At 47.6% G+C, this 26076-nt stretch overlaps 12 protein-coding genes across 14 annotated transcripts; 6 read left to right on the top strand and 6 right to left on the bottom strand.

Annotated features, from left to right (window-relative positions):
- Positions 1 to 43: 43 nt before the first annotated feature.
- On the top strand, positions 44 to 1690 carry FOXG_04655 (uncharacterized protein; the record flags this gene model as incomplete). The annotated part of the gene is made up of 2 exons (XM_018382684.1): positions 44 to 493; positions 551 to 1690. The coding sequence occupies 2 exons, from the start codon at positions 44 to 46 to the stop codon at positions 1688 to 1690; spliced, it is 1590 nt and encodes a 529-aa protein (XP_018239440.1).
- A 516-nt stretch (positions 1691 to 2206) lies between these two features.
- FOXG_04656 (uncharacterized protein) lies at positions 2207 to 3121 on the bottom strand. The gene has a single exon (XM_018382685.1). The coding sequence runs from the start codon at positions 3028 to 3030 to the stop codon at positions 2401 to 2403; it is 630 nt and encodes a 209-aa protein (XP_018239441.1). The 5' UTR covers positions 3031 to 3121; the 3' UTR covers positions 2207 to 2400.
- A 1650-nt stretch (positions 3122 to 4771) lies between these two features.
- On the top strand, positions 4772 to 8143 carry FOXG_04657 (uncharacterized protein). The gene has a single exon (XM_018382686.1). The coding sequence runs from the start codon at positions 4943 to 4945 to the stop codon at positions 8087 to 8089; it is 3147 nt and encodes a 1048-aa protein (XP_018239442.1). The 5' UTR covers positions 4772 to 4942; the 3' UTR covers positions 8090 to 8143.
- Positions 8144 to 8502: 359 nt separating this feature from the next.
- FOXG_04658 (uncharacterized protein) lies at positions 8503 to 9556 on the bottom strand. The gene has a single exon (XM_018382687.1). The coding sequence runs from the start codon at positions 9293 to 9295 to the stop codon at positions 8942 to 8944; it is 354 nt and encodes a 117-aa protein (XP_018239443.1). The 5' UTR covers positions 9296 to 9556; the 3' UTR covers positions 8503 to 8941.
- Positions 9557 to 9799: 243 nt separating this feature from the next.
- FOXG_04659 (uncharacterized protein) lies at positions 9800 to 11749 on the bottom strand (the record flags this gene model as incomplete). The annotated part of the gene is made up of 4 exons (XM_018382688.1): positions 9800 to 10081; positions 10174 to 10705; positions 10775 to 11447; positions 11518 to 11749. 4 exons carry the CDS (start codon positions 11747 to 11749, stop codon positions 9800 to 9802), a joined length of 1719 nt encoding a protein of 572 aa, XP_018239444.1.
- Positions 11750 to 15234: 3485 nt separating this feature from the next.
- Positions 15235 to 17252, top strand: FOXG_18867 (uncharacterized protein; the record flags this gene model as incomplete). Its single annotated transcript, XM_018399007.1, has 3 exons — positions 15235 to 15518; positions 15648 to 16172; positions 16262 to 17252. 3 exons carry the CDS (start codon positions 15235 to 15237, stop codon positions 17250 to 17252), a joined length of 1800 nt encoding a protein of 599 aa, XP_018239445.1.
- A 687-nt stretch (positions 17253 to 17939) lies between these two features.
- FOXG_04660 (uncharacterized protein) lies at positions 17940 to 19556 on the top strand. Its single transcript, XM_018382689.1, has 2 exons — positions 17940 to 18280; positions 18339 to 19556. The coding sequence occupies exons 1-2, from the start codon at positions 18160 to 18162 to the stop codon at positions 19133 to 19135; spliced, it is 918 nt and encodes a 305-aa protein (XP_018239446.1). The 5' UTR covers positions 17940 to 18159; the 3' UTR covers positions 19136 to 19556.
- Positions 19017 to 20560, bottom strand: FOXG_18868 (uncharacterized protein). 3 transcript variants are annotated; one of them, XM_018399008.1, is made up of 5 exons: positions 20327 to 20560; positions 20016 to 20276; positions 19729 to 19964; positions 19433 to 19680; positions 19017 to 19381 (listed from the first exon to the last, which is right to left on the bottom strand). In XM_018399008.1, the coding sequence occupies exons 1-5, from the start codon at positions 20397 to 20399 to the stop codon at positions 19327 to 19329; spliced, it is 873 nt and encodes a 290-aa protein (XP_018239447.1). In that variant the 5' UTR covers positions 20400 to 20560; the 3' UTR covers positions 19017 to 19326. The 3 variants fall into 3 exon arrangements, with proteins under 3 accessions (XP_018239447.1, XP_018239449.1, XP_018239448.1); XM_018399010.1 differs by having other exon boundaries at positions 20016 to 20560; XM_018399009.1 differs by lacking the exon at positions 19017 to 19381 and having other exon boundaries at positions 19382 to 19680.
- Positions 20561 to 20633: 73 nt separating this feature from the next.
- On the top strand, positions 20634 to 21002 carry FOXG_18869 (uncharacterized protein; the record flags this gene model as incomplete). The annotated part of the gene is made up of 3 exons (XM_018399011.1): positions 20634 to 20650; positions 20704 to 20767; positions 20826 to 21002. The coding sequence occupies 3 exons, from the start codon at positions 20634 to 20636 to the stop codon at positions 21000 to 21002; spliced, it is 258 nt and encodes an 85-aa protein (XP_018239450.1).
- A 269-nt stretch (positions 21003 to 21271) lies between these two features.
- On the top strand, positions 21272 to 23257 carry FOXG_04661 (uncharacterized protein; the record flags this gene model as incomplete). The annotated part of the gene is made up of 1 exon (XM_018382690.1): positions 21272 to 23257. One exon carries the CDS (start codon positions 21272 to 21274, stop codon positions 23255 to 23257), a length of 1986 nt encoding a protein of 661 aa, XP_018239451.1.
- A 283-nt stretch (positions 23258 to 23540) lies between these two features.
- FOXG_18870 (uncharacterized protein) lies at positions 23541 to 23744 on the bottom strand (the record flags this gene model as incomplete). Its single annotated transcript, XM_018399012.1, has 1 exon — positions 23541 to 23744. One exon carries the CDS (start codon positions 23742 to 23744, stop codon positions 23541 to 23543), a length of 204 nt encoding a protein of 67 aa, XP_018239452.1.
- Positions 23745 to 24180: 436 nt separating this feature from the next.
- FOXG_04662 (uncharacterized protein) lies at positions 24181 to 25126 on the bottom strand (the record flags this gene model as incomplete). Its single annotated transcript, XM_018382691.1, has 2 exons — positions 24181 to 25032; positions 25091 to 25126. 2 exons carry the CDS (start codon positions 25124 to 25126, stop codon positions 24181 to 24183), a joined length of 888 nt encoding a protein of 295 aa, XP_018239453.1.
- Between the last annotated feature and the right edge of the window lie 950 nt (positions 25127 to 26076).

Consider the following 26076-nt stretch of genomic DNA (forward strand, 5'->3'; position numbering starts at 1 on the left):
GCACCGTCACATATCATCCATTTTAATTACCCCTCAACACAAAATGGCAAAGAACGACGAAGTCTTGGAGTCATCCCAGACGCAAGTCAGCCACGTCGAAAATGACACCAAAGGAGGGCAGGACTTCATTGAAGACTCTGCTCCTGGCCTTTTCCTCAACCTCTGCGTTGTTGCAACCGCCATCGGTGGCATGCTGTTTGGCTATGACACTGGTGTCATCTCTGGTGTTCTCGTGGTTCTTGGAGATGACCTTGACAGTCGAATCCTAACCCCTAGCAACAAAGAGCTCATCACTGCTCTTTGCGCTGCTGGTGCGTTTATCGGAGCCATCATCGCGGGAATCACGGCCGACAAGTACGGACGAAAGCCTGCTATCTGGTTTGCCTCAGTGCTCTTCACTATCGGTGCTGTTGTGCAGGCTGCTTCATACTCGCTGGTCCAAATGTGTGTTGGCCGAGTTCTTGTTGGTCTTGGTGTCGGTTCAGCCTCGATGGTATGTTGCTTTGGCCCCTGTGACAGACAAATTTATTGTTACTAATACGCGAGCCAGATTATCCCACTTTACATTGCAGAAATTGCACCAGCCAAGTACCGCGGCCGTATGATCTCGATCGACATGGTTTTCCTAGCGACCGGTTCCCTTCTCGCCTATGCTTTCGACGCGGCCTTCTACAAGGTTCCTCATGGCTGGCGATACATGGTTGGACTGGGAGGACTCCCATCCATCCTCCTTGGAGTTCTTCTATTCTGGTGTCCCGAGTCACCTCGCCAGTTGTGCTTCCATAATCGATCGGACGAATGCCTTCGAGTCTTGCAACGGATGTACCCAACAGCCAACGAGACCCAAATCGCTCAGATGATGGCCGACATACAATACGGTGTCACACAGGCAAAGGCTCTCAACGAAGAGATTTCAGTTCGCCAATCTCTGAAGAGCCTTGTGACTGTTCCTGCCAATCGCAGAGCCGCCATTGTCGCGTGTGGTCTGATGGCTACGCAGCAACTCTGTGGCTTCAACACCATGATGTACTACTCAAGCACTCTCTTTCAGATCGTTGGATTCGACAACCCCATCGCCGTCGGGACTATTGTAACTGCCACTAACTGGATCTTTACTTTTGCTTCCATCTTCCTTATTGACAGAGTTGGTCGTCGCAGACTCTTGCTATGGACCATGTGGGGAATGCCCGTCTTTCTCCTCCTGGCAGCTGGTGTATTCACCAAGATCCCAATCGATCGACAGACTCTGGAACTCACAGATGATAAGGTTGGATGGCCTGCCATCGTCGTTCTTGTCTCCATGATTCTCTTCGTCGCCAGCTACGCCGCTGGTCTTGGCTGTGTGCCCTGGCAAGCCAATGAATTCCTCCCCATGGAAGTCCGTGCTATGGGTACCATGATGATCAACATGTGCAACTGGGGTCCTAATATCATCGTCTCATCTACTTTCTTGTCAATGATGCGTGGAATCTCCCCCTCTGGCACCTTTGGCTTTTACGCTGCGTTGTCTTTCATTGGTTTTGTCTTTGTCTTCTTCTGCTACCCGGAAGCTGCAGGAATGACCTTGGAGGAGATCCGCGTCGTCTTTGAGCATGGATTCGGAGTTCGTTACGCTGAGGAATGGCGTAAGCAGAGGAAGTTAGGTAACGTCACTCACGGGGCAAATGAAACCGCTAAAGAGGTTGTTTGACCCTAGCGACCTCGAAATTGGGGGAGGGAATGGTAGCTACAAGAGTCTCAATACAGTACTTAGTTTCAGATTAGAGACTATCTAAACTAGTCTTTTCACGAGTGACCTGATCAGCAGCCTTTAGCTTGTGAAGCGTGTAGATAGAATGGCAAGAGGGTTGGTCTAAACTCAGATATCGTAGATCCAAGACCAGAGGTGATTAAGAAATGTCCAGCATAAGGGCTGGTGATTCCAGTGGCAATGCTGGCTTTATTTCGGATGCCTTGCTTCCTGGTTAAATCACACTAATCCAGGTAACATGGGATAGCGCAAGTCTACCCCAAAGGTTGCTCAACTGCAGATCTACTAGCTTGAAGTGCTGGCTAGCCCCGGAGAGTTGTCCGGAATCTTCAATTTGTTGTGGACATTGGGAATTGCCTGAGACCCTGGTTATGGGAGCTAACTAGTCATATGGTCTAGCAATGCCGGTTCATCAATTCTCTGAGAGTTGGCAGGTCTCAAGATGCTGCAGTCTCATATCTGGTGAAGTTGATCTTATTAATCGAGAAGGCTTTTACTATCATGCTATTTAAGTTCAACCCCCCGTTGCATCCCGCAATAGCTCCCCCGGGTCAGTCCCCTACCATTCCCATTTCTAATATGTTGTCTTAAAGATAGTAAGAATATTATACAGTTCCCTGAAGCATCATTCGCCAATGACGAGAAACCCTCTACCAGTTGCAAGCGGTCTCACCGGTAGGGTGTAGGACAATGCGAGACTTGACAAAACCACAACTTCCAAGGTTCTCAACCCTCATGTTATAGCACGTCTTGACGTTCTTATCCTTCCAAATACGGTGGGCGCGAGACTTGCCCGGGTCCACGCAAATTGTCTGGGGGCGGCCACACGAGGTGAAGTCCAAGCAACCGCCAGCAACAGTGCCACCGAGACTGCTGCCGACTTTGGTGCGCTGGCAGTTGTTGCAATCGTTGACTCGGATGTCAGAGTTGGAGGAGAAGATTGTCAGGGGAGGGTCGTTGGGGTTGCTAGGAGGAACAGGCACGGCGGTGAAGGTGTACACCAGGTCGAATGCCGCGTTGTAGTCAGGGCAAGTACCTTGATCACAAGGTCCAGCCAAGATGACCATGGAATCAGCAGGTCTCTTGGTGTTACCAGCTGAGGCGGTGTTGTTCCAGTTGGCTGGGTCCTTGAAGGCTTTCCTATCGACTCCATCCCAGTCGATCTTGTCCTCAATGTTGAGAGGTGACCACGCAGTGGACTCAGCTTTAGGGGCTGATGCGACTGGGGTGGCCGTGACAATTGCGGCCATGGCCATAATGAGGAACTTGGTAGCGACCATGTTGATGACTTCGGGGGCAAGAAGCGTCACGGAATTGTTAAGAAGGTTTTGTGATGTATGGGAGAAGGTTGGCTTGATGTTCTGAAGCTGTGGCTAAGCTATGGAAAGAGTAGATCGAAGGGAGGAATAGCTTGCATCTTTATACTTGGAGTATGATCATGTTATTCTAAATCTCGTGAGCACAAGAGACTTCAATCGCCGAAGATTGATAAACTGGAGGAAGCATAGAGCGACCCCCTCGGCTACGTAGCGATTGGCTACCTCGCCATTCGCTTATTTTCCGGTCTGTGTAAGGATCAACTAATCGTATTATTACCAATTACTCAGTGGGAACACTTGCCTTACTGACTTTCCTTTCGGCGTAAAAATCTGTTAATAACTGTCGGTCTCAAAGGTACCGCTCGCCAAGGTGGGGCCAACAAAAAGACCTTGCCAGGTAAGTCACTAGCAACATACAGCCAAAATTCCCTCCAATCATAAAGGCCAGTTCCATTGGAATAGCTGTTAATTATAAGGGAAACATCCGTCTTACTGCATAAACGGCATCTATCCTTCTTAAGGTAATTTAAGAGATCCTGCATTGGGTAGTGTGATTAAGTTAGAATCGCCTATTTACCAGGGGTATTGCATGGGCGAGTCACCAGTTAAGTGGGAATTATTACTAACAAAGGATCGGATTGTTACCTCGAAACTGGACCGAAATAGTTATCCGCGCTCTTTTCTGCCGTTTACTGATGGCTACCTGCCTAAGTGAATCTTAGCCTAGTTATCTGATCAGTCATTTGATTATCCCGCAGCCATTCTCGGCATGTCAAAGTGAGAAGCATGCCTGTACATTCTATCTCGCCAATCCCATTTTAGATACAAATACGAATCCCTGTAAAAGGATTGCTCGGAAGGAACTAATCGGGCCATGCCGGCCAATGGCTGCAATTCGGGCCGTCGCCTGCAACATAGGGCACGCTGTATGGCAGTTTGTGGACTGCTTATGCCCTGTTCTTGTTTCTCATTACCTATTGGGTCAGTAATATATTGTTCATTCAGATTTTGCGTAGTGGTCAAGCCACAATATGAGGACAATTACCGCGCAGCCTTTTCCACTCGACATGCCTCCTCGACCGCGCTGTCCTTTTTATAATTACATAACCACGTTATTAGAGTTAAAAAAGATCGCATTGCATGCAAACACAGATCCGGAATGGCGGCAGTGATTACAGGTAAGGGATCGATTTGAGGAGAGCAACCAGGTACAGAACTAATGTGACCAAGCGGCGCGGGCCGGGACGGACGGACGAACAGGCCAGCCTTGAAATTATTTAGTGGAGTTTGGCGGCATGGTGACATTTTATCGGGAAATCTATAGCCCGGATTGTCCATTTTTATCTTAGCGTGCTTTCCTTTATCTAAAGAGTCACCCAGATAAACAGATCTTGCTGCAGCCATCTTATCTACTTGAGATTTGTTAAACCTCATTCTTATGCTCACTTCAAAGCAATTAGCTGGCCATCTCGGATATCCCATATAACCAAGAAGTAAACATATAGAAATGCCACTTATACCTCCTTACAAATAGATTAGGCAGCAACCCACTATGTCCGAGATGAGGAAACATAAGCTGTCGTCATGATACCCTAGAGCCAATCACTGGTCCATTTTCAAGCCCAGCTTGATTGCTTGAGGGTATGCATTATGCATTGCTGCCCAGTTACTCCCTCCAAATCAATTACTCTACAGCTCGAAGAACTGTGTCTTACGACGAGGCGCCTTGAAAATTAGGGAAGAAATCATGTAATCTCACCAGAAAACAGTGAGTTCAAAACCTCTCGCAATTCTCGCGTACAACATCACGAGACTTCCCTGTGAAAGACAGATTTCCGTCTACAACACACTTTCCATTATCAGATAGAGGGAAATGTCCAGCAGACCACTCACCAATTCCAACTACTCCGACAATGGTGGGGAGCTGGAACAGTATATTGTCTCGCTACAGCAAGCTGTTCATGGTCTGCCAGAAGGAAGTTCCGAACGATCTCGTCATCTTTACGAGGTCGCCAACCTCCTCCGTGAGCATTATATCGCTTCAAATGGAGAAAAAAGTCCTATAGAGGCTCTTTTTGTTGCTCGAGAAGCGGTAAAAGCCATTCCCGATGGCAGTCCGATGGCTGCAACATGTTTAAATAACCTAGGACGCCTGCTCCGTCACAAGTTCGTCTTCGAGAGAGACCCAAGAGACCTTGATGAGGCTGTTGAGGTTTTCAGGCGGTCTGTTGATGTATCGAAAGAAGATGACTCATCTTGGCCCCAATGGTTAACGGATCTCGGAGATTGCATCTACACTCGGTATAATGTTAAGGGATCACCGCCGGATCTGGAAGAGAGTATTGAAATGGCTAGAAGAACCCTTAAAGACACAACAGAGGATGACCCGGAAATTATAGACCTTGTGATCGATCTTATGGTCCGGCTTCGAACAAAAAGCAAGCGAACAGGCTCTGTCTCTGCTTCAGAAGAGGCTATTGATATCGCCAAAAAGCTGCTCGAATCATCCCCGAAGGAGCACTCATCCCGCAGCACATTACTGCACCTACTCGCCGGTAGTTTTTCAGATCGATATGTCCTTACCGGTATAATAGACGACCTCAATCAACAGATCGTGTTTTCTAGACAGGCTATTGATGCAACATCCATTGATGATCCAGAACGGGTGACGCGACTTGCTGGTCTAGCTGTCGGTCTCAGTGATAGGTACGCGAGAACAGGTGCATTAGGAGACCTTTCAGAAACTATCAGAATAGCGACAATGGCGTTTGAACAGACCCAAGAGGGTTCTGATGACTGGGCAACACATGCTTGCAATCTCTCGGGATACCTCCTGACCTTGTACCAGAGAACTGGGGAACAACTGGATCTCGACACAGCAATTGCATTGGCTAAAGGCTCAGTGGACGCGACACCAACAGGCAATGCCCTGAGACACATACGTCTCGGAAACTTGTCAGCATGTCTGATTGCTCGTTTCGATAGCACAGGCGCCTTCGAGGATCTAGAGGAATGTGTCAAGATGGGCAACGAGGCTAAGGAAGCTACCCCCAAAGAACACGTCGAATGGCCAGCGCGACTGCACGACTTGGGGGCCATTATGCAAAGAAGATACCAGATGACGCAAGATCTCGAAGATCTCGATGAGGCTATTGGCTTGACCCAGCAGGCACTGTTCGCCCTGGGGCCAAGCCACCCACAACAGGCCGATACCATGTCTCTTATCGCATTGTTCTTTGCAAAGAGATACGGGGAGACAGAGTCACCTGAAGATCTTCAGCGAACAGAGTTCTTCTACAGAGCTGCTCTGTTTCAGACACAATCGCCAGTGGTGACGCGCATAGAGGCTGGTGTGAAACTAATCTCAGTATGCATGGTCCAGCAAAACATGGAACAAGCTTACGAGGACGCCAAGTACGTGGTGGATCTCATTCCGCAAATGGCTGTGCGATCACTCGAGAGTTCGGACAAACAGGATCTTTTACTTAAAATAGGTGGGGTATCATCTGAGGCGGCTGGTCTAGCACTCCATCTTGGCGAAGATCCATCGGTGGCATTGGGTCTTTTAGAGAAGGGTCGCGGCATGTTTGCTTTGTCTTTGGATGAGATGCGTGCCGATATCAAGTCCTTGGAAGAGCAGTGTCCTGATCTAGCAAGCAAGTTCATTACTCTGCGTGAACAGCTATCTTCCCCTTCTACTTCTGGAAGGACATTGGATACCGAGGATCCTGAATGGAATGTTGACGAGAGTCGGCGTCACGAGGCAGGCGACGAGTTTGAAAGCTTGCTTGCGGAGATTCGTCAGCAATCAGGCTTTGAGACGTTTCTATTACCCCCCTCGGAATCCGAGATCAAATCAGCAGCAGAAAGTGGTCCTATCATCATAATCAACACCAGCATGCTACGTTGCGATGCGATTTTGGTTGAGAGTCATCAGATCACATCTGTGCCTCTGGCTGACTTCAACCGCCGTGAGATGATTGAGTATGTCAAAAATGGCACATTCAGAAGTGGTGAGGCCCTTGAATGGCTGTGGGACTGCGTCGCAAGTCCTGTATTGAACGCGTTGGGATTTGACAAACCCCCTTCTGGGGGAGATTGGCCTCATGTTTGGTGGATCATGACAGGACTTCTGAATAAGTTCCCCATTCACGCTGCTGGGTATCACTCAAAAGGCTCCTCCGAAACGGTCATTGATAGAGTCATCTCGTCATATCATAGCTCCATACGGTCAATCATACACGGCAGGAAGAGACCTATACTGGCTGCGACCCAGACAAATGCACTGCTCGTCGCAATGGAAGCCACCCCTGGTAGCTCAAAACTGCCCTTCGCAACCAGAGAAATAGCAGCTATCCGTGGCATATGCAAGTTAATGTTGGTCGAGCCAAATGAGCCTGAACCAAACAGGGATAATATTCTGTCAAGCTTGCTTGAATGCGGGATATTTCACTTCGCAGGCCATGCCCGTACAGATCCCGAGGATCCAATCGGAAGCTATCTCTGTCTAGACAAAGAAAGAGAGAAGTGCCTGACCGTGTTGGACCTATTAGACATAAACCTACAGAGTCACTCCCCTTTTCTTGCCTATCTCTCGGCCTGTGGCACTGGCCGCATCGATCATAATGACCTGGCGGACGAAGGAATTCACCTCATAAATGGGTTTCACACAGCTGGTTTTCGCCATGTCATCGGGACTTTATGGGAGGTCAAAGATGAGATCTGTGTAGATATGGCTAGGATTACATATGAAGGAATGATGCAGAATGGCATGACGGATGAAGCAGTCTCTCGTGGACTCCATAAAGCTTCCAGAGAGCTTCGGGATCGCTGGTTGACAATGTCTGGGACTGATCACCGGACAATTGGAAGTTTACAGGTAAGAGGAGGTGGAAATGAGAGAGGCGATGGAGAGGAGCTTGAAGCGAGAGGTCTGGACGGGTTCTCGAGGGATATTGTAACTTGCGACGAGGAGCCTGTTTATCCGCCATGGATTCCCTATATTCACTATGGGGTTTGATGTTTATTTATCTCGGTATTCATAAATCGATATTTGACCACTCAAAAGTTTCCCTCACTCAATTCTTTAGATATAAGATCTATGGATAATTTCAATGGGTATTAACTGCACTGTTCTTGCCCGCAGGCCAGACTACAATATCTATCCCGTACCAAGTCTCATGATAACAGATTCTCACTGCCGCGCATGAGCTGAGCTGAAACAACAATTATTATCATTGGGTTAGGACTCCGCAAGAACGGTGAATGCCGCCACGAACAGGGTCCAATCAATTCCAATGGATCAGATGAGGTTGCTATCACGAAGCAGCTAACCGCCGTGGCTACGATGCGTCTCTTCTAAACCTATAAGCCTGATAGTAATGCCGTACTGACTGGCGTGACTCCTTTATTGTTTGTAACCGTGATGTCAGCCTTACCCTTGAGAAGCAGCTTAGCTACCTTAATTTGACTATCAAATAATAGTATTACTATATTTATACGCATTCTTATTGAAATAAAGATAGCACGTAAGATTAGTATTAGAAGGGAAAATAAGGGGAAAGAATTAACGGCTACATCTTGGATCTGTGACTGAAGCAAATGGTGCAACTAATAATATTTCCTCCTCGCGTATTATTGTTAATCAGCTTAGATTAGGCTGGGAAAGCACGTAATGGCCGATAATATAGGAGAAATGGTCTGTTTTACGTCACGTCTATTCCCAAGAAGGGATGAGTCATTTGTGGTAGATGGATGAAAACAGATTGGATATTTAGAAGACAATATTTCTGTCGACTGCGATATAGCCATAGTCCAAATAGCACCTTATCCTATTCCAAAGTGACGCAGCCCTCCTACCTCCGGAAACATATCATTTTCCTGTACCCGTAAGCAACTCGGCAATCTGCTCTCCCGTCAGATCATCAAAGTCAGCCCTCCAAATTCCACGAGCGGCTAGGCCTTTGTTGGTCCAGTCAGCGCAAATCTTCTCTTGCTCTTCGGGATCGTCTTGTGTTCCAAGAAAGACCAGCCTGCGACATGCACGCCGATAAGCGGAGGCGGATGTCTTTGGGATACCGAACTTGGATGTGAACTGCTCGACTATACCGTTCGGCGTGGCATGTCTAAGTTCGCGGTAATCGCTGTAACCGGCTCGCATGAGGAGAGAAGCTGTTTTGGGTGTGATGGTCAGCTTTTGTTGCAGTAGTGCCTGAGCTGTAGGCATTGTGCCGTCGTGAATGCTGGGCCAAGTGCTATGCGAGATGGGTCCAGCGAAGGAGCACTATGCCGCAGAAGCAGGTCAAATGTAACGATAATGGAATGGGCTGATGGGATCGCGTATCTAGAGCCTGAAGAGCGTGTACGGAGCGACAATCTAGGTTTCAGAGGGCTCAAAGACTGTAATTAAAGGTGAAGAATTATTCACAGTCAGATATTGTCTCATGTATAGACTTTTGGTCAGCAGACTCACGCTAAAAGCGCCACAGTTTAATCGCAAATGTGTGTTATTGAGCACGGTGGGTTACATGGAGCGTTTGTGGCAATAAGTGGGGAAAATGGCATAGCTGAGTACAGGGGTTAGATTTGGTAAAGGGAACCTGTTTAGAGCCTCCTATATGGCGATAGAGACAGGAGCAAGCCCTGTTGTTGACAATAGTATAGTCAGTGCAACGGTGATGCCAAATGATAAGAGCTGCTTATTAGTCCGGTCTATTTCCCCGTCGAACTACTACAGCAGCCACCTCGTGTCAGCTGGGATACCGCGAGGCCCTTGCGGTTGCCAACCCTCATTCGCCTGCCAAAGATGCCTGCACTTAAGCCACCAGAATAAGGCGACAATAAATGGAATTGTTGGAACCGATCCCCCAATGACAGCCGCAGCGGCCCAGTATTGAAGGACATTGAAGTGATCCCGATAAAACGCAGGGCCCTCGAAATCGAGGTAACCCCCAAGCAAAGGCGCGTTTAGAGCGCTTGACTTGCAGTAGCAATTACTAGCCACGCCAGTCACCTGTTAGTCACTCGAGGTTAGCACAACACAGCGAATAGAAAGCAGCTTGTTTTGAAATTAGAGCATGGCTGATGTTTCAGATGATGTCTTACCTGGAATACGATCACAACAAGTAGGGTCAGAATGGCTAGAGTGTTGGAGATGTATGACACCCAAAGTGCCCACTGCGGCGGACGCTTGGAAAACTGGATCACCCAAGACACAGAGCTGAAGGCGCCGAAGAGGAGATACGTGAGTGATCGGCAACCCAGGCCTATGGTCGGGGCTGTGAAAGATACCACAAAGGCGCTCATAATCGCGCACCATACCAAGAGGAAAGAGAGCACCGCCACAACATACCATGCTTTAGGCTTCCGCCCCTTTAGTCTATTGGCCGCTTCATTTGCACATCCCGAAAGATTTGTTTCGGTGTGGAAGTCAACAGTCGCGGAGGCCTCGAGTAATGCATGGGGTAGTCCACAAAACTGAATTTTTCTGCCCTGTCCAATGAATACGTCGATTTTCAGAGCTTGAGGAATTTCAGTGTTATCCTGCCACCACTCAATGTTGTTAGGATCGTTTACAGGCTCAGAGGCCCAGGTCTTAACAGCCTCGACATTGTAGAGCCAGCGGGAGATCAGTTCCCTGTTGTAATCAGCACCCTCAGGCCATGTTATCGAAAAAGAGGTTAAGCTGAGTAATGTAAGCACTCACCTCACACGCTCCGAGGAGACAGGATTCCGGTCGATGATCGTAAAGACCACCAAGAGCGGAAGCCAGGTCATCAAAAGCCCGAAAGCCAATGAGAATGGAGTATTGTTATCCCCAAGCTCTGCGAAGGCCAGGACGACAGAGAAGATAAACGCGATGAGAAATGTGCCTAAATTAGCGAGCATAGGAATAACTCCGCGTCGACGTAACATACGCAGCTGAAATGCGAGTGTAACCAAGAGCTGACGAGTGAGGTCAACATCGGGACTTTGATCACCAGACAATGGCCGAAACAGGCCATAAACTAGGATGTTTAGCATGTGTGCTGGGTCACCGTTATTCTCTACAAGAGCCAACCCGTCGTACTGATTCATACAGCACATCACAAAGTAGGCCGCGCTGTATAGGTGTGACTGGGCGGCATTGACCCGCCTTTGGACCCGCCGATGGGACTCGCGTAATTGGCGGAAGTTGAAGATAGTTGCTGTTAGGGCTGTTTGGGGAGAGCCCAGCCAGTTGAGAACTGCTACCAGCGTCTTGGATATCTTCCTTTCATGAAGGGACTCATACGGGAGGTTAAGCAGAATAGCTAGCGGGAATATCCAGTTAGCCGCAAGGCTTAGTGCTTCGGGTGCGTCATAGGTGGCGACTGGATTGCCGCAGATTGCTTCGCAGCCTGATGACACACAGAGTGGGTTAGATTCGGGAACATTACGTGGTCTAGAGGGGAGACTGTGAAAGAATACCTTCGTATGTGACTGCGAGATACTTGTCTCTGGGGAAGTTCCGATCAAGCCCAGTTACTGGACCATGGTAAAGAAACTCGTTGAGAGTTTCGTTATTGATAGAGCCCAGGGTAAGCTCCCCGGCTTGGATTTGCAACACCTTTTGCTGGCAGTCAGACCATTTATTCGTAGCCAGAACCACGGGTGCCGGTGAGACAAGAAAGATGATATGTGGAACGTATATGAATCTCATGATGCAAAGAGAGGTTGTTAACGAGGACTGATGATGAAGATATTGGCAGAGGATATATTGCCAAGACCATTTAAGGGACATCGACCCCCCTTATATATTCTTGGCGCCAGGAATACAGCTTCGTTCTTAATGTAAATTCTAAGTAACTTCCCATATGGTCATTCTGCAGGTTTATGCGGCCAAGGTCACTAATGGTACAGCTGGTTGCATCGTCCATCTGGGGCTGAAATATCACCCGCGTGACAGCGCCACTAGGCGTCAATAGCAATTTTCCTCTGCATATGACTGACCGCTCATTGTGTGGCGCTTGGGGGGAAATGATGGAGAAATTATTACAGCTCTTCTATAACTGGGAGCAAGTAATGTTGGGTTTCGTTGTTTGAGGCGCAGGTAAGGCAGTCCGCTGGATGTAGCTGAGGTGTGTGGCTACGCCGAGCGTCACCTATGCGTAAAGAGGGTTATCAATCCCTGTCGCGTTCTATGAATGGATTGGAATGGAAAAGATGGAACGAGGCAACGGAAAATACGGGACGGCAATGAATGGATGAGAATCATCAAACGACGAGTGTGGTTGGTAGCTATCGAATTACATTTCCTCTTTTGGTTGTTTTGGCTGAACAACTCATCTGGCGCGAACAGGATACGGCCCAGACCGGAGCAACTTCCAACAACTCAAACAATTCAAGAGCAACCAACCTTAATGATTAGAAAATCCTCGAGCCCTAAGGGAATGTGGCCTCGCCCGGGGCTCCTCTGAAGGCTTAGGACCGGGTTACAAACTCAACAACTTAAGGTCAACGGTAAAGTCTCGACAAATTGTTCATTTTACAAAACAAGACCAGGAAGAGTTATCCGGAATATATAGATGTAATGGTTCGGGATGACCTGTTGTACCGACCCCCTCTTTTACCTCGACAAATTCACACAAACAGACCTGTGCACATGTTCAGTGAGGCGTCGAGGCAGATGGAGGGCAATATTGCAAATGGGAGGTCTACTATGAACGTATATGACAGCCACAACAGAGGATACACTTAAAGTGTCAGCTCGGGAGCGCTAGACCAGGCTGTGGATAATAGCAGTGCCTAGACTACATATCCTATGCACTTGCTCCTTTCAGGCGCTGTTGTTGGTCTACTGAACATGTGCTCCGGCCGGTTCGAATTAGCATATGCTTAGCCTTAGTTTCAGGGTAGAGAATAAATAACCATAAACAACTCGTCATTATTGGACGCCATAGTTTTGACCCCCCCTCCCCCGGATAAGCTCCCCAAGTTTGAGGGAACTTGAGACATTCTCTTTATAGTTCTAGGGTCTTCATTCCCTAAACCTAAGATTGGATAAAGGCCCTAGAAAACCCCGCGTGGCTGCGCGGTTTTGTCCGCGTAGGTGATTAAAGGCGGCCTGATTCTGAACATTCTACATCATAAGTCTCGATGCACAGCTCTTTCGATATCTGATAAATCCCTTGGGCGGTTCCTCTCCCAGTTCCAGTCCACCCCATCAAGGCACCTTCCCAACCTCATTCAGGCTTAGAGTCGTTCAGTGGCTCGGGGGTTTCATACCGCGTCGCGCACCTAATTGACCTTCAGGTTGTCTTTGAGACGGCTGTTTATCAGTACGACTATCTTGCTCGTCATAAACCACAATCGTATCGTCTTGGGCCTCCCTCCAATGATTCCTGTGAGGTTTATGACGATATATATAAGCTGGCCTATCCTATTGATGTTTAAATTAATTGAGACTCTGGGGATGCTTGGATATCCCTTTTAAGGTAAGTTGCAAATTACAAGAACATAAACTAGCCTATGCATGCATAATGCCCCGGAGGGCGGCTAATAGGCGGACAGCACTATTGGAAGGCTAAGACAGAAGTGGAAAAACTTACAAGGGGCTATCTCGGTATTTCCCAACTACCTCCGCGGAAATACTCAACAACACAGTTGGAAGCCTCAGCAATGTCTGCACGGAACATGCACGCTGACCCATCCTTGCAATGGGCAGACTATCAGGCAGACTATCAGACATTACTTGTATCGGTCTATCAATGCAGATTTTTATGCTTATTCACGTTGTGTTCTGTAGTACTTCTGCCCTAAAAGGCTTTACTGTTTCCATGTGCAACTATAGAAGGTCCCTTCTTGTACGTGAAACCTCAGCAAATGCCTAATGTTCAACAAATGCCGGCAGCGGCTATACAGCGTGGCCACCAGTCTGGTGACCGTCCTCCCCTCCCCTCCTCCCCGGCTCCCCGGCTCCCCACTCTTATCGGCGGCCCGTATCAAACCACTGTACTAACCCTATAGGTACCCTACTTCCACAACAATTGTTTCTAATGTAATACTTAAGAGCCGTACCTAGGCGGCAAAAAGGATTCCTAGGCATTATGGCATATCCATGCAGCAGGGAGTTATCTGACCAATCACAAATGTGCTCAAGGTAGGACATACGTGTGAATGCATAACGTAAATTATTGATCACCCTTTCGCCACAACTGAAGATGGCGGGATCGCGACCAAGTAATATTGTAACTGGAAGATAGTCTCCGTTTCGTCGGGCGTTAAAGCGACGAGGTTGGTACATATCATGTGGTCCACCCACAGAGTTAGAGTGGGTAGAAGTGAATATATGAGATAACAACACTAATACTATTAGGAAATAGCATAGAGAATTGTCGATACGATGCCCCATGAGGCAGAATTGAGTAAGCCGCCTCACCAGCCGCTGCTCCACAATGAAAGAAACGCAAACGAACCACTAAAGAGAAATTCTTGCTACCCTGTAAGCCTTATTATATCTGTCAAAAAAGGTCAGCCCAGCCGCAAATGCCAATAATGAACGCCATGTGCTGCAGGGTTCTGATTGGCATAGTTCCAGGTAGATCGATCCAGCAGCAAGCCGAACCTACCAACGAGAAAGAGGCCGATTCCTCTAGTCTGAGGACCCTAAAACGCGAATAGAGCCCGGTTTTCTTACAGAGTGATAATTACCAAAGATGTATAGAGAAGAGTATAAGGCGACTGAATCGTTCAGGTTCATAGCCACAAATATTGAATTCATTAGGTTCCGCTAGAAGACATTCTGAAGCCAATATAGCGAGGAGTCTCAGTTTGGCTTGATTAGAGCAGGGTTTAATTAAATACCGAACTGGGGTATTTTAATAATGCATGGTGATGTGTTGGAATGTCTCAGTGTCATGCGATGACCAGCTTCCTCGTGGTATACTACGACGCCACAGCATTACCAGTCATCTTTCTCTTCCCAACGCTCAGTCAAGTAGCATCCAATTAAGAGCTGGCAGTCATAGGTCCTTCGGCCATTAAACCTACCCAATCACTATCTGTGCCAATGCCCAGCCATCATACTCTTAGGGGTTTCCTGAAATATTCCGGTATTATATATACTAGCCTGTGGAACACACTTTTTCAACGAAACAAAACCTTTAAAATACAGACCAATATTTGAATTGGATTTCAGAGTTCAAAATGGTTGCCATCGCCAGCGGGCTGTGGTGGGACCACTCAAAAACAGCAATCTTGGCCGCCACTCTGACCTTGCCACTAAACTACAGCAACCTCCTCCTCTCAGGCCTGACCATCCTCGTTACCATCGCCGGATCAAGTTTCTGGAACATCGTTGCTTTCTTTCTTCACGAATGGAAAGCGAAGAGCGAAAATCCTAATGCTCTCGACCTTCAGCAACAGGTCAGCCTGCGGAACTCTGCAGGTGCTACTCAGACACTGTGGGAGGCTTTCAAGATCCATAACGCGTAGTCAAAGAAGTGCAAAAAGCTAATTGTTAAGCAGACATGTTCTGTGGTAATACCAGCTTTGCTCGTCTCAGTAGGCTTCGCCATCGCCGCGCTGTTTACCTCGAGCGTGGCTAACAAAGCTTACAGCACCGTCGTCGCACGAGTGCAACCAAATAATTGCGGATTCTGGTTCTTTAATACCACTGGCAAAGATGATCTACCCGCACTTAGCGCGATGGGAGCAAAAGGGCAAAACGACACCCGTCGGGCCCGCAGCCATGTCGCCAACTTCTATGCCAACACTAGCAGCTCGGCAGCTCCATCAATATTTGTCCGGCCAACTCTTCCATACGATATTAGCAGTTCCGCACCTTGCCCTATCCCGGCCCATGACCGCTGCATTTTGGGGCCTAACAAAGCTTTTAGCATCAAGTCAGCTTTTCTAGACTCACATGAGATGCTAGGAATAAATGCTAAGTTCGAAGATCGAGTCAGCATACAGCTAAGCTTGACTTGCTCTCCGGTACATACGGACGACCTCGTCCAGGAAACTCGAAATGAAGCCGGCGCTTTTATGGAATTTTTCCTTGGGCCGATTCATGACATGACGAATTACACGTATAGGTACAACAAAGCAATCGCAAATAAGACTGGAATCGGCTATTTGATACAGTATGCGACCCCAATTTTCCTTTTTCCTAAAGGCTATAAAACAAGATGAGATAACCTGTAGTGTTCTTGCTTACGCTGACGAATTGAAGGTCCTATCCTGGTTTCGCCAAGAGCAGCTCGTTGAGCAACCCTTTGCTTTGGAAGCCAATCCCGGATTTCAGCCCCATTGACGCCGATGTCACCGTTCATTTCTTAAGTCAAAATAACATTGGGTACCTGGCTCCAGTCTACGACCCATGGTTTTCTGCCAACGGAACCTACAATATAACTTCACAGGGTACTACTATATTTGGCTCTAACCGCAACGTCGACACCATGGTTTGCGCCGATCAATATGTTTTGTGCAACCCATCGATTGCGTCATGCACTTCTCCAGCCGGTGTTCTAAACCTGGTAAACAACTTGACGAGTACCACCCTAAACTTTAGTACAACCCAGCTCTCTACAGCTGATCGAATTCTCTATTCCCTGGTTCAGTCGAATACATATACAACTGTGGCAAACCTCGGTACAGCGGCGCTGTGGGCCAACAATATGGTGACCGGACATGTATCTTATGGCCTACCGGATGATCAGTGGAAGACTGAGGTGATTGGCTGGTTCCAGACCAACCTTGCCATGCTACAGGCGTACGTGGTCGATTTTGCCTCCAACACAGCTGACTTGGGTTCCTTCGGATACGTTAAACCACCTAGGGATAGGTATCAGAAGGAGCAATGCACCAGTCAGCTGGTACAGGCCGTCGGCGAGGCGCAAAACTTCAGTGTTTGTGGGATACTTATCATCGTTTGCATCAGCGCTGCCCTGGTACTGCTGGATTGTTCGCTCGAGCGGATTGTTGATTTTGTCGACGATTTCTATGGGCGAGATTCAATGGCTAGGAGTGCCAGACAGGCAGATAATAAGCTACACCTTTTACGTATGGCATTGGGGGGAAATGAGTGGGTGCTTGGGCGATGGGGCATCCCGGTGCGGGATGGTGCTGCAAAGTACAACAGACCCTCCGGCTCGAAGGACCTTGTCTCCTATAGAGATTCTAAGACGGGAGAAGGTACGGGATGCTTGCAAGTATGCGAGTGAGGGCCTCTTAAGGGGGCGACGGATAAGAAAGGGGTCAGTGATACCGTTTCGGGGGCAATGAGAACGTGTTTAAAATCAAGTTTTAATATTAAATACTTTAATTTACTCATATAATAATTATCTTATAAAAAGAGGCTTACTTGCGCTTCCAACTATTGAGTCAAAATATGTAAGACATGCTGCGGAACGTACATCTTCCGAACTGCAAAACTGGGATTATCAGCGAGGACTTATCCGTGCGGCCGCCCAATGCATGATGCCACCGATCCCGTGGCGTGTCTCAAACTCGGACCAATCGAGTGACGTGTAATCGTGTATGAATAGCGATGCTTGCTTTCATCTTGCCATTTTTGCGGTCTTTTCCCAATTTCCGTCTTCTCTTGCTTTGCAGTGAGCCACCGGAAAACTACTGTTGCGGGCAGCTTAAGCAGCATGTATGTATGACGGTTCCGGGATATTCCTTAGACAATCGCCCGCGCCTTCACTCAGCCTAGCCCTGCAAAATGTATATGATCGGCGTATCGCGTAGCTCGTGTTATACTACAAGGTCGGGAGTTCGCAATGTCTTAGAAGCTTTGACAAATTGTCTCATGATCGGCGGCGGGCTGCCCTTATCCCCGACAATCGAAATACCAGCCACGATCGGGGTCGCCCAGCCGATTCTCACTGGCATGAATACTACAAACGCGGCGTATGTCTCACCTCCGTCTTGTTGAATTCACCGCAATATTGTCAAGGTTCGTCGGAAGGAGGTTGCATTCGGCAGAACCATCAGCCTTATGCATTTTTAGTATGTAAACCAACCATCGGTTATAAATGGTATAAATACCCGAAGAACTATCTACAAGACTATATCAAGTTTGAGCATCAGTTCTTTAACACATCCCATACACGTAACAGGTCCACAATGAAACTGTCAACCATTCTTCCCGTTTTTGGTCTCCTAGTGTCCCTTTGCCAGGCTCAGGCTGACCCCAATACCCTTGCAAGGTACAATCCAGCCAACAGGACAATGTCAGCTAATACCAGTACGTATGAAGCAAGCTACTTTCAACATTGTTGCAGTCTACTGACAATGAGTTGAAGCATATTGTCTTGTTCCCATCAGCAAAACTCTTGTCAAGACCATCATTGGGTATGATCCTTTGGACATCGATATTAGCATCCTTCCATCTTTCCCAATTGGAAAACACCCGCTCATTGTACAAGCTGGCTACCAAAAGGACATTCGCATGACGGCACTGAACCTTATCCCACTACAGATAGACTCTCTCATGCAGGGCTCTCTCATTGTGCCCTTTGTTGATGTCACGAAGGACGGACAAACCCCCATCGGCGTCCCAGTCAACTTTTACATCGGTGGGACTAATGGACAACCGCTCCAGGCAATCGTGCCTAGTATCGCCTCAGGTGTTTCGCCCTTTGAAGGAACTACCATCTTCCCGGCGACGTTTTCTCCCGATACGTCAGCTGCGAGGGCTCTCCCCAATGGTTTCAATAGTATACAGGTGAAGCCCTTTCTTCTACCGAACACTATCTCTGGGCCTGGAATCTACGCTGAAGCATTCGACATTTCGTTCAAAACGACAGACAGTTCCCCTTATACAGCTCACACCTTTCACTCACTATTGAACATCCCCCAACTTCTCAACACCAACAAGTGTCAACGCAATACTGTCTACTTCAATGAGTCGTCTTCTGAGCCGCAGATGGCTGTTGGGGAGGTGACACTTTATCACCAGATTTTGGCTACACCTCCACAGGGTTTAGAAGGAGTTTATAGGGATGTGTATTGCTATTCAGCTAATGGCCAGGTTGTGTCGAGCCTTGGCGAGCCTTGCAAAGTTGCGGCAGCCAACATGGACCCAGAAGCTAAGGTTTAGAGATCACGCTAGATAGAGACCATCGCCAGTCATCTGAACGAAATGGGCGGATAATTCGTTCAATTACCTACCACCAGCTGACCTAACCTTCAATTCACAACTGGCTTGGCTCCGTCTAAGGCAAAGGCCAGCTCTATCGGGTTCCATTCGCGCCGATTAAACCTCGATCGTACTAGAGGGTGTCCCCTTTATCAAGTTACTTTATCACTGGTGCCCGAAACAAATACAATGAGAACTGTAGCATAGCTGATACTCTATGTTAGTAAATTGCAATTACGCCAAGGCGTGACCACTCACGTTGTCCCAGCTACTACAAGTTCAGTCGTTTTCGCCCGCGTCAACCCGGATAATACTAAAAGGTACACGATAGTCGACAACATGACAATAAAAATACGAACCGCTGCTGTCGACACGACGTTGCAAACAACAATTGGCAGTAGTAGAAGCAAAGTGACTAAGCATATTAATAGTCCTTTGGCAACACGGCTGACAAACGGACCGTTGTATATATGGACGTTTGGGTCTGATGAAACATATCGGTTGCTCTGCTTTCATTAGTATGGACACATTGCATCAAGTGGACTTGCGCATACTTCTCGAAATTTGGGTAGAAACTGTACAAGACGCTCTTCTATCCAACTCTCAAACCTCTTGACTGCGTTATCAAGCGTTGGGACTAACGAGACAAGGTCGCGATCGTGCTCGAGGTAAGATGTCTCATTCCCAGCCAGACACCCGTTCCCATCAACCCAGTTCCTAAGGCTTTGCACATCTCTTGATTCTGCATCGCTGAGAGTGAGCGCTAGATTGGTTTTATCTATAAAGCTGTCTGTGATATCGTCAGCAGCGCATATGGGGATAGATAAGAAGGTAGCCATACCATAATCAACCAGTGCAGACTCTATCCTCGATAAGACTGATAACCTTTCAGCATTTCTATCGATGCGGCTTTTTCCGAGAAAAATGGGTGCCATTTCCCGTTGATCTATCTGGTCGAGTTCGCTCTCTAGAATTGATAGCTGGTCTTGTTTTAGTAGCAGCAGCCGTGCTCTGAGTCTCTTGAAGCGTCTAAAGATAAAAAAAGGGCTATGTGATGCGATAAGGGCTGTGAATCTCGGATAGCCTGGCCTGAAATCTTCAACTATCTAAGGGTCAGAACATCAAGCCCTTGTTGCTGAAGAGGCACTTTACTTTTCCCCGTTGTTGGAGGTTTCGCTGATTGCGCCGGAGTTGCCGAAAGAGGAAGAATGGGCTGGCCCGTCATGATGTCGTCAAGGTGGGATTTAATTCATGCAGGACTTTAGGACCTGACAAGCCACGTTCAGGGAAATGCCAGTTACTTTAATCTTTGAGCAGGCTCCTGAGGTATCCAATGAAGTGCCCCCACGTGCACATGCAAGTCGAGGCCCAGGCGGGCAATATACATAAGTTAAATACCCGCTGTTATTTCGTTAATTCATTTTTCCCTTTCTCGCAATTCCACTAGCGTCTATCCAAAATGTCTGATGACCAGCAGTAAGTGGTTGAAACTGTGGACTTGTAAGTAAGCTAATGCTCGTCACTCCCAGAAAGAATGGATCGCCTGAGTACACCCCAGGCGGCAAGCGACCATTCGTCTCTACATATGATAATGTATGTAATAGTTGTCACTTGGCTAGCTGAAACTCTTGTACTAAATCAGGCTTTGCAGGCACCAAGTCTCAAAGTCGGAGATAGCGTCTACTTGCTGAACACGGATGGATCCAGAGAGGGCCCGTATCTTGTTGCGACAGCCCCAGTTTCTGGACAATGCACGCTTTGTTATACCAATGGGAGCCCATTCAGAAACAATGCAGGCATTGATGTGGATGAGCTGGAGGCCTGTTGAAGGCCCCGCCGGATAAGCAATAATGAGGGGGCATTGCTGGGGCACATAATTCCTCACATCATTTTGGTGGCTTTTTTCAGGCAGAAATGCATTTGGGGCAGTGTAAGGCAGCCAGAAGGCAAAGTGCATTGAAACAACAATGCATATGCACAAGAGTCGCCATGGTGAGACCAATCACATACATATTCTGCATTACCCCTCACGATAAGAATTACGATAAGTCAGGCCCCGTGAATAACGTCCAAATCAAGTTCAAGACCATCTAAACAATGGCCGAAAAGCAGTCTGTTTCGCCAAAGCATCATGCTATCCTAATCGGCATCGACGCTTATCCTGACAAATACAAGTCATCGCTGAAGGGCTGTGTACGAGACACGCAACAAATCAGATCATTACTCGAACAGCAACCATTTCACATCAACATCCAGACCTTGACGGCCACGCAAAGCTCTGATAGTAGCATCGCGGGGCCAGTTGAAGATTCTGCTGCGTTACCAACCTATGACAACGTAATCAAGGCCTTCAGAGATCTGACCTGTGCGGCTCAATCTGGAGATTACATCTACATCCACTACTCTGGACATGGCACCCGCATCGCTCCCACCGCCAAGGCATTCTCCAACCAGCACACCGGAGACTTGGCTCTAGCGCTTCTGGGTGGTGAAAATGGAGACGAAGTAAGGCCCCTTGGAGGGTACAAGTTAGCAGTTGCTCTGAATGCAATGGTGGTGAAAGGACTGGTTGTCACTCTAGTTCTCGACTGTTGTTTCGCAGCAAGTATTTATCGCCTGGATCGTACTGATATTCGATTCATTCGAATTGATCCGGAACTTGCATCTGCATACTTCGCCGACAAGAGTTTGGCAGAGCAGGATGCGGAAACACCTGACTCAGACTACCGCGATGCATCTATGCTGCCAAGCTGGCTAATTAACCCGAATGGTTATGCACTTCTTGCAGCTTGTGGTCCTCATGAAGAGGCTGGCGAGATAATCCATAAAGGAGAATCCCATGGCGCCTTATCCCATTTTCTGAACCTGAGTCTAAGAGATGGCGGGTTGAATCGCAAACATAAAAACATCTTCTACCGTCTCAGCTCCAAATTTCGTGGTCACTCGATTCAGCAAAACCCTGCATTGTATGGAAACAAAGATCAGGGATTCTTTGGTGAGAACAATTTTACGAACTCACGATCGATGGTGCTCGTTGTGAGAAATGGTCAGCATTTTGCATTGCAGGCGGGTCAGGCTCATGGTGTATCTGATGGCGATGAGTTCGTCCTGTATCCTTCCAGCGTCCTTGAGAACAACGAGGCTTTTCACACTAATCTTATCAAAACAACGGTTGCAAGAGCTGGTCCTTTAACCAGCTTGTTAAACCTGGACGAATCGACCGCTGTGAAAACTGAGGATGACTGGGTTGCTGAACCACAAACGAGGCGAGCTCTTGGCAAGTTCCCGGTGTCTTTCAGTGACAGCATATCTACTCAAGATATCTGGCTAGAAGCACTGAGAAGATACGGGATGAGCCATGCTGAAGAAAATGGCTCGACGTCCTGTTTTCACGTCGACGCTATCCACGACGAGTACAAGCTTCTGACTCCAAATGGTGAAGAAGTGACGAACCTCCCCCCATTACCGCAAAACACAACAACCGCAGATGATGTCGCTGCAGTCTTGGAGCATTTAGCTCGATACGAACTTGTCAAGAACCTTTCGAATCCCTTCGTAGAAGAAGACTTTCGAACATCGTTCGACATCAATATTGTACGGGCGGGGGATCACTTCGGCCCAGACACTCTCGTCAACGTTGAACAAGATGCAGGCAAGGCATCTATGTTCGAGCTGAATCTTCAGAACCACGGAACCCAAGATTTGTACCTGTACATCCTTGACCTTGGCCCCCTTTGGCAGATTGAGGATATATATTGCGGCAGCTACGCAGTGGTTCCTCCATACAACAAGAATGAGAGGTTCATGACTGGTCATTTTACAAAGAAGTTCAGAACCATGGTACCTGATGAGTTGAGACAGCAGGGCATTGAAGAGTGTAGTGATACTCTCAAAGTGCTGGTAACTTCCCAGCCGACATCTTTTGATCTGCTGGAGCTTCCCAAGATTGGTCATGTTCTCAAGAAGAGATCACCATCCGATAATGATAGATCTGGAGGCAGTTCTGTTGAGCAGTGGATCGCCTTTAGCTTTCCACTAAGAACTTCTCTGGCAGCAGAACTAAGAGCCACGAAGACAGGTTAAAAATCTAAATAGATTGCAGTTCTTAAATCGTCATATTGATGTCAAACTATTTGTTCCTTTTTTTTCTTTTTTTTTTTTTTTTTTTTTTTTTTTTTGAGAGTGTATCCATTGCTCCGAGTGTCTAGTTACACTCCCAATTCTCAAGTCTATCCAACAACCAACCACTGGTAATTATGAGTCTTGTCTTTCTCTGAAACATACCAGGTGCAAATCCAGACCCCATAATCAGCTTGTTGTCCATACGACATAAGTCATCGTAATAGCTCCATTGCATACACTCGTCCTAGGACTCACAAACCGCTTCGCCCGCATCCACAGACTTACAGGCGTTGATCCACAAGCTGCGATTGTACTTGGACTGCGGAGCCAGAGGCAAATTCGCGTTGGCAGAAATGGTATCGAAGAGGCTGGACAGATTGTCCCACCATTCGCGTCTGCTGTCGAAATCTGGAGCAATCATCCTTTCGAAGAAGTTGCCGTGGAGCATGGGCCTCTGGGTTGGTATCAGCTCAATAAGCTTCCATCTACGTTCACGTGTTGTAGGAGTCTAACTGACGTTGAAGTCCCAACTCTTTTCCAGTTCGTAGTATCTCGCTATATCCCCGCTGTGCGCCTTGTGCCACGACAAAAGAGGTGTGCGCCAGATCTCACTCCTGAAACCGAAATTCCAGTGCACCTCTCCATTGAACCCCCAAAATTGAAGAGCACTACCTTAAAAAGACCCTGCGATATTAATGGTACTCAGAGCAACCAATCGCGAAACACTCCTACGGTATTATGAGACGAAACTCAAGCGACGTGTAACCTACCACAGATCGCCGCTTTTAAGGCTGCCGACGATCCGTCTAAATGCTAGCTTCCGCTTCCGTCACCGCTGTTACGACCAGAGCTCCTCGATAATTGAGGGATAGGACTATTTTGCCCTAGGAGAGAACTTCTTTAACAGCTTGCTCTAAGTCGTCCTTCTCAAGTCCTAACTTCTCGTCCCATAATCCCCATGGTCTTGAATCCCCCAGAGCCTGTTTGCCAAGCGCCGCACCCCCAACAAGATCCGTGGCACCCATCAAGTCTCCCTCAGCTATTCGCTGATTGCCTTGAGCGATCAGGTCCTCGGATGTGATATGCTTCACTGTCCATTTCTGGCCGTCAACTTTCTCCACTACGTCGAGAATATCTTTCTGACTTATATGGAAAGATGATATATAGACGTATTGGTTCTTAGTCGCATCAGCGTGTTCTAGCATTGCAAGGGTTGCCTTCGCGATTGTCGGTAGGATCGTAGCTGTGAAGACGGCAGTTCCACCGTCGATGAGTGTCACCGATTTGGACTTGATGTCGAAGCCGAATAGCCCAATACTCATAGCCCAGTCAAAGAAAGCGCCCGGAATAAGAGCGGACCAAGAGATCTGAGACTCTTTAGATCGCAGATAGTCAACCGTAGCCACCTTGGGCGGTAAGGCAGGATGCAGAGCGGTGAACTTTTCATCGCGCGAGGGAGGCCCAAATTCGCTAGGCAAGAATCTCTTCACGCCCGCAGCTATGGCCGCATCGACCAGGTTCTGTTGGCCACCTGTCGCGAAGACGGCAACCATGCTAATTACTACATCCTGGCCTTCCATCGCAGATTTGAGTTCGTTGATATCGGAATAATCCGCCCTGATGATAGGCACACCTTCGGGGAAGATTGACTTCGATTCCTTGCGGGTCAGGATGGTGACATTGTACGTAGAATCCAAGAACAATTTTAAAACATGGGCACCCAGGTTTCCGCTCGCCTTCGAACAAACATTGATTAGTAGACTGATTGGAGAATCATAACGAGAGGAGACATACGCCAATTAGTAGAACATTTTCAAAAGAGGACCTCATTTTCAAACCAATCAAGTGGTTGAGTTAATGGCAATCGAAGGATTAGTGAAGTGTAGGGAGCATCTAAAGAACACGGATTGAACAAATATGGCGCAACAATTTGCACTATGTAGTTCACTCATCCCCGTACACAGAAGTAGCGAGGTCGGCGAAGCCTCAGCAGGATTTTCAGATTAGTATACATGCTTACATAGCATTTCATACTAAGCGATGATCCTCGGCTTGACGAGTTGCCGGGGAACAGTGTGTGGATTAATTATGCAATTTGTCCGTAGTCTGTTTGCATTACGGAGTACTGAGTCGGAACTAGTTTCCATGATGTCCGAATTCACAAGTTAGTTGTCTGAATACCCAGAGCTTAAAAATCGTATTATGCTGGTCAAAAAATGTCAGGTCAAAATTCCGTTACAAGCGTAAAGATTAGTATTTGTCCAGTAACCACAATTACTATGAAGCCACTGTTCTGCTTTGAAATCGCTTGAGACGCTCTGTTCTCTGGACTTCTTCGATTGGCCTGGATATGGTGTTTCAGAATTTGGCCAACGAATCTAACTCTTTGCTGCTATCGTGGTTGGTTTATGGTAGGGACGGTTGGTAGCTTCATGGCTTTTATTGCGAGCAAACTGTGAGAACTAAGGAGCCAGGATGACAGTAGCGTAAGAGTAAAGACAGATGGCCAGAAGCTTCGCATAAGTCGCATCGCACCTCCGATGTATGATTTCTCTTGGTTCCAGTAGTCGGGCAAATTGTTCAATAACAAAAGGCTTTCTTTCATTTTCACTTTGCGTACGGCGAATGCGATGAGTTCGAGTGTGATCAGCCAAAGGTCCTAGCATCTTTTACGGATTAGTTGCCCCACTTCTTTCAAAGTTCAAAGTTTCCTTAGCTTAGTTAACTGGCTAAATCTTAAACAGCGATTGATTAATAACCAGGCCGTCTTGTTAGCAGCT

Source organism: Fusarium oxysporum, chromosome 4 (genome assembly GCF_000149955.1).
Source record: "Fusarium oxysporum f. sp. lycopersici 4287 chromosome 4, whole genome shotgun sequence".
NCBI lineage: Eukaryota > Fungi > Ascomycota > Sordariomycetes > Hypocreales > Nectriaceae > Fusarium > Fusarium oxysporum.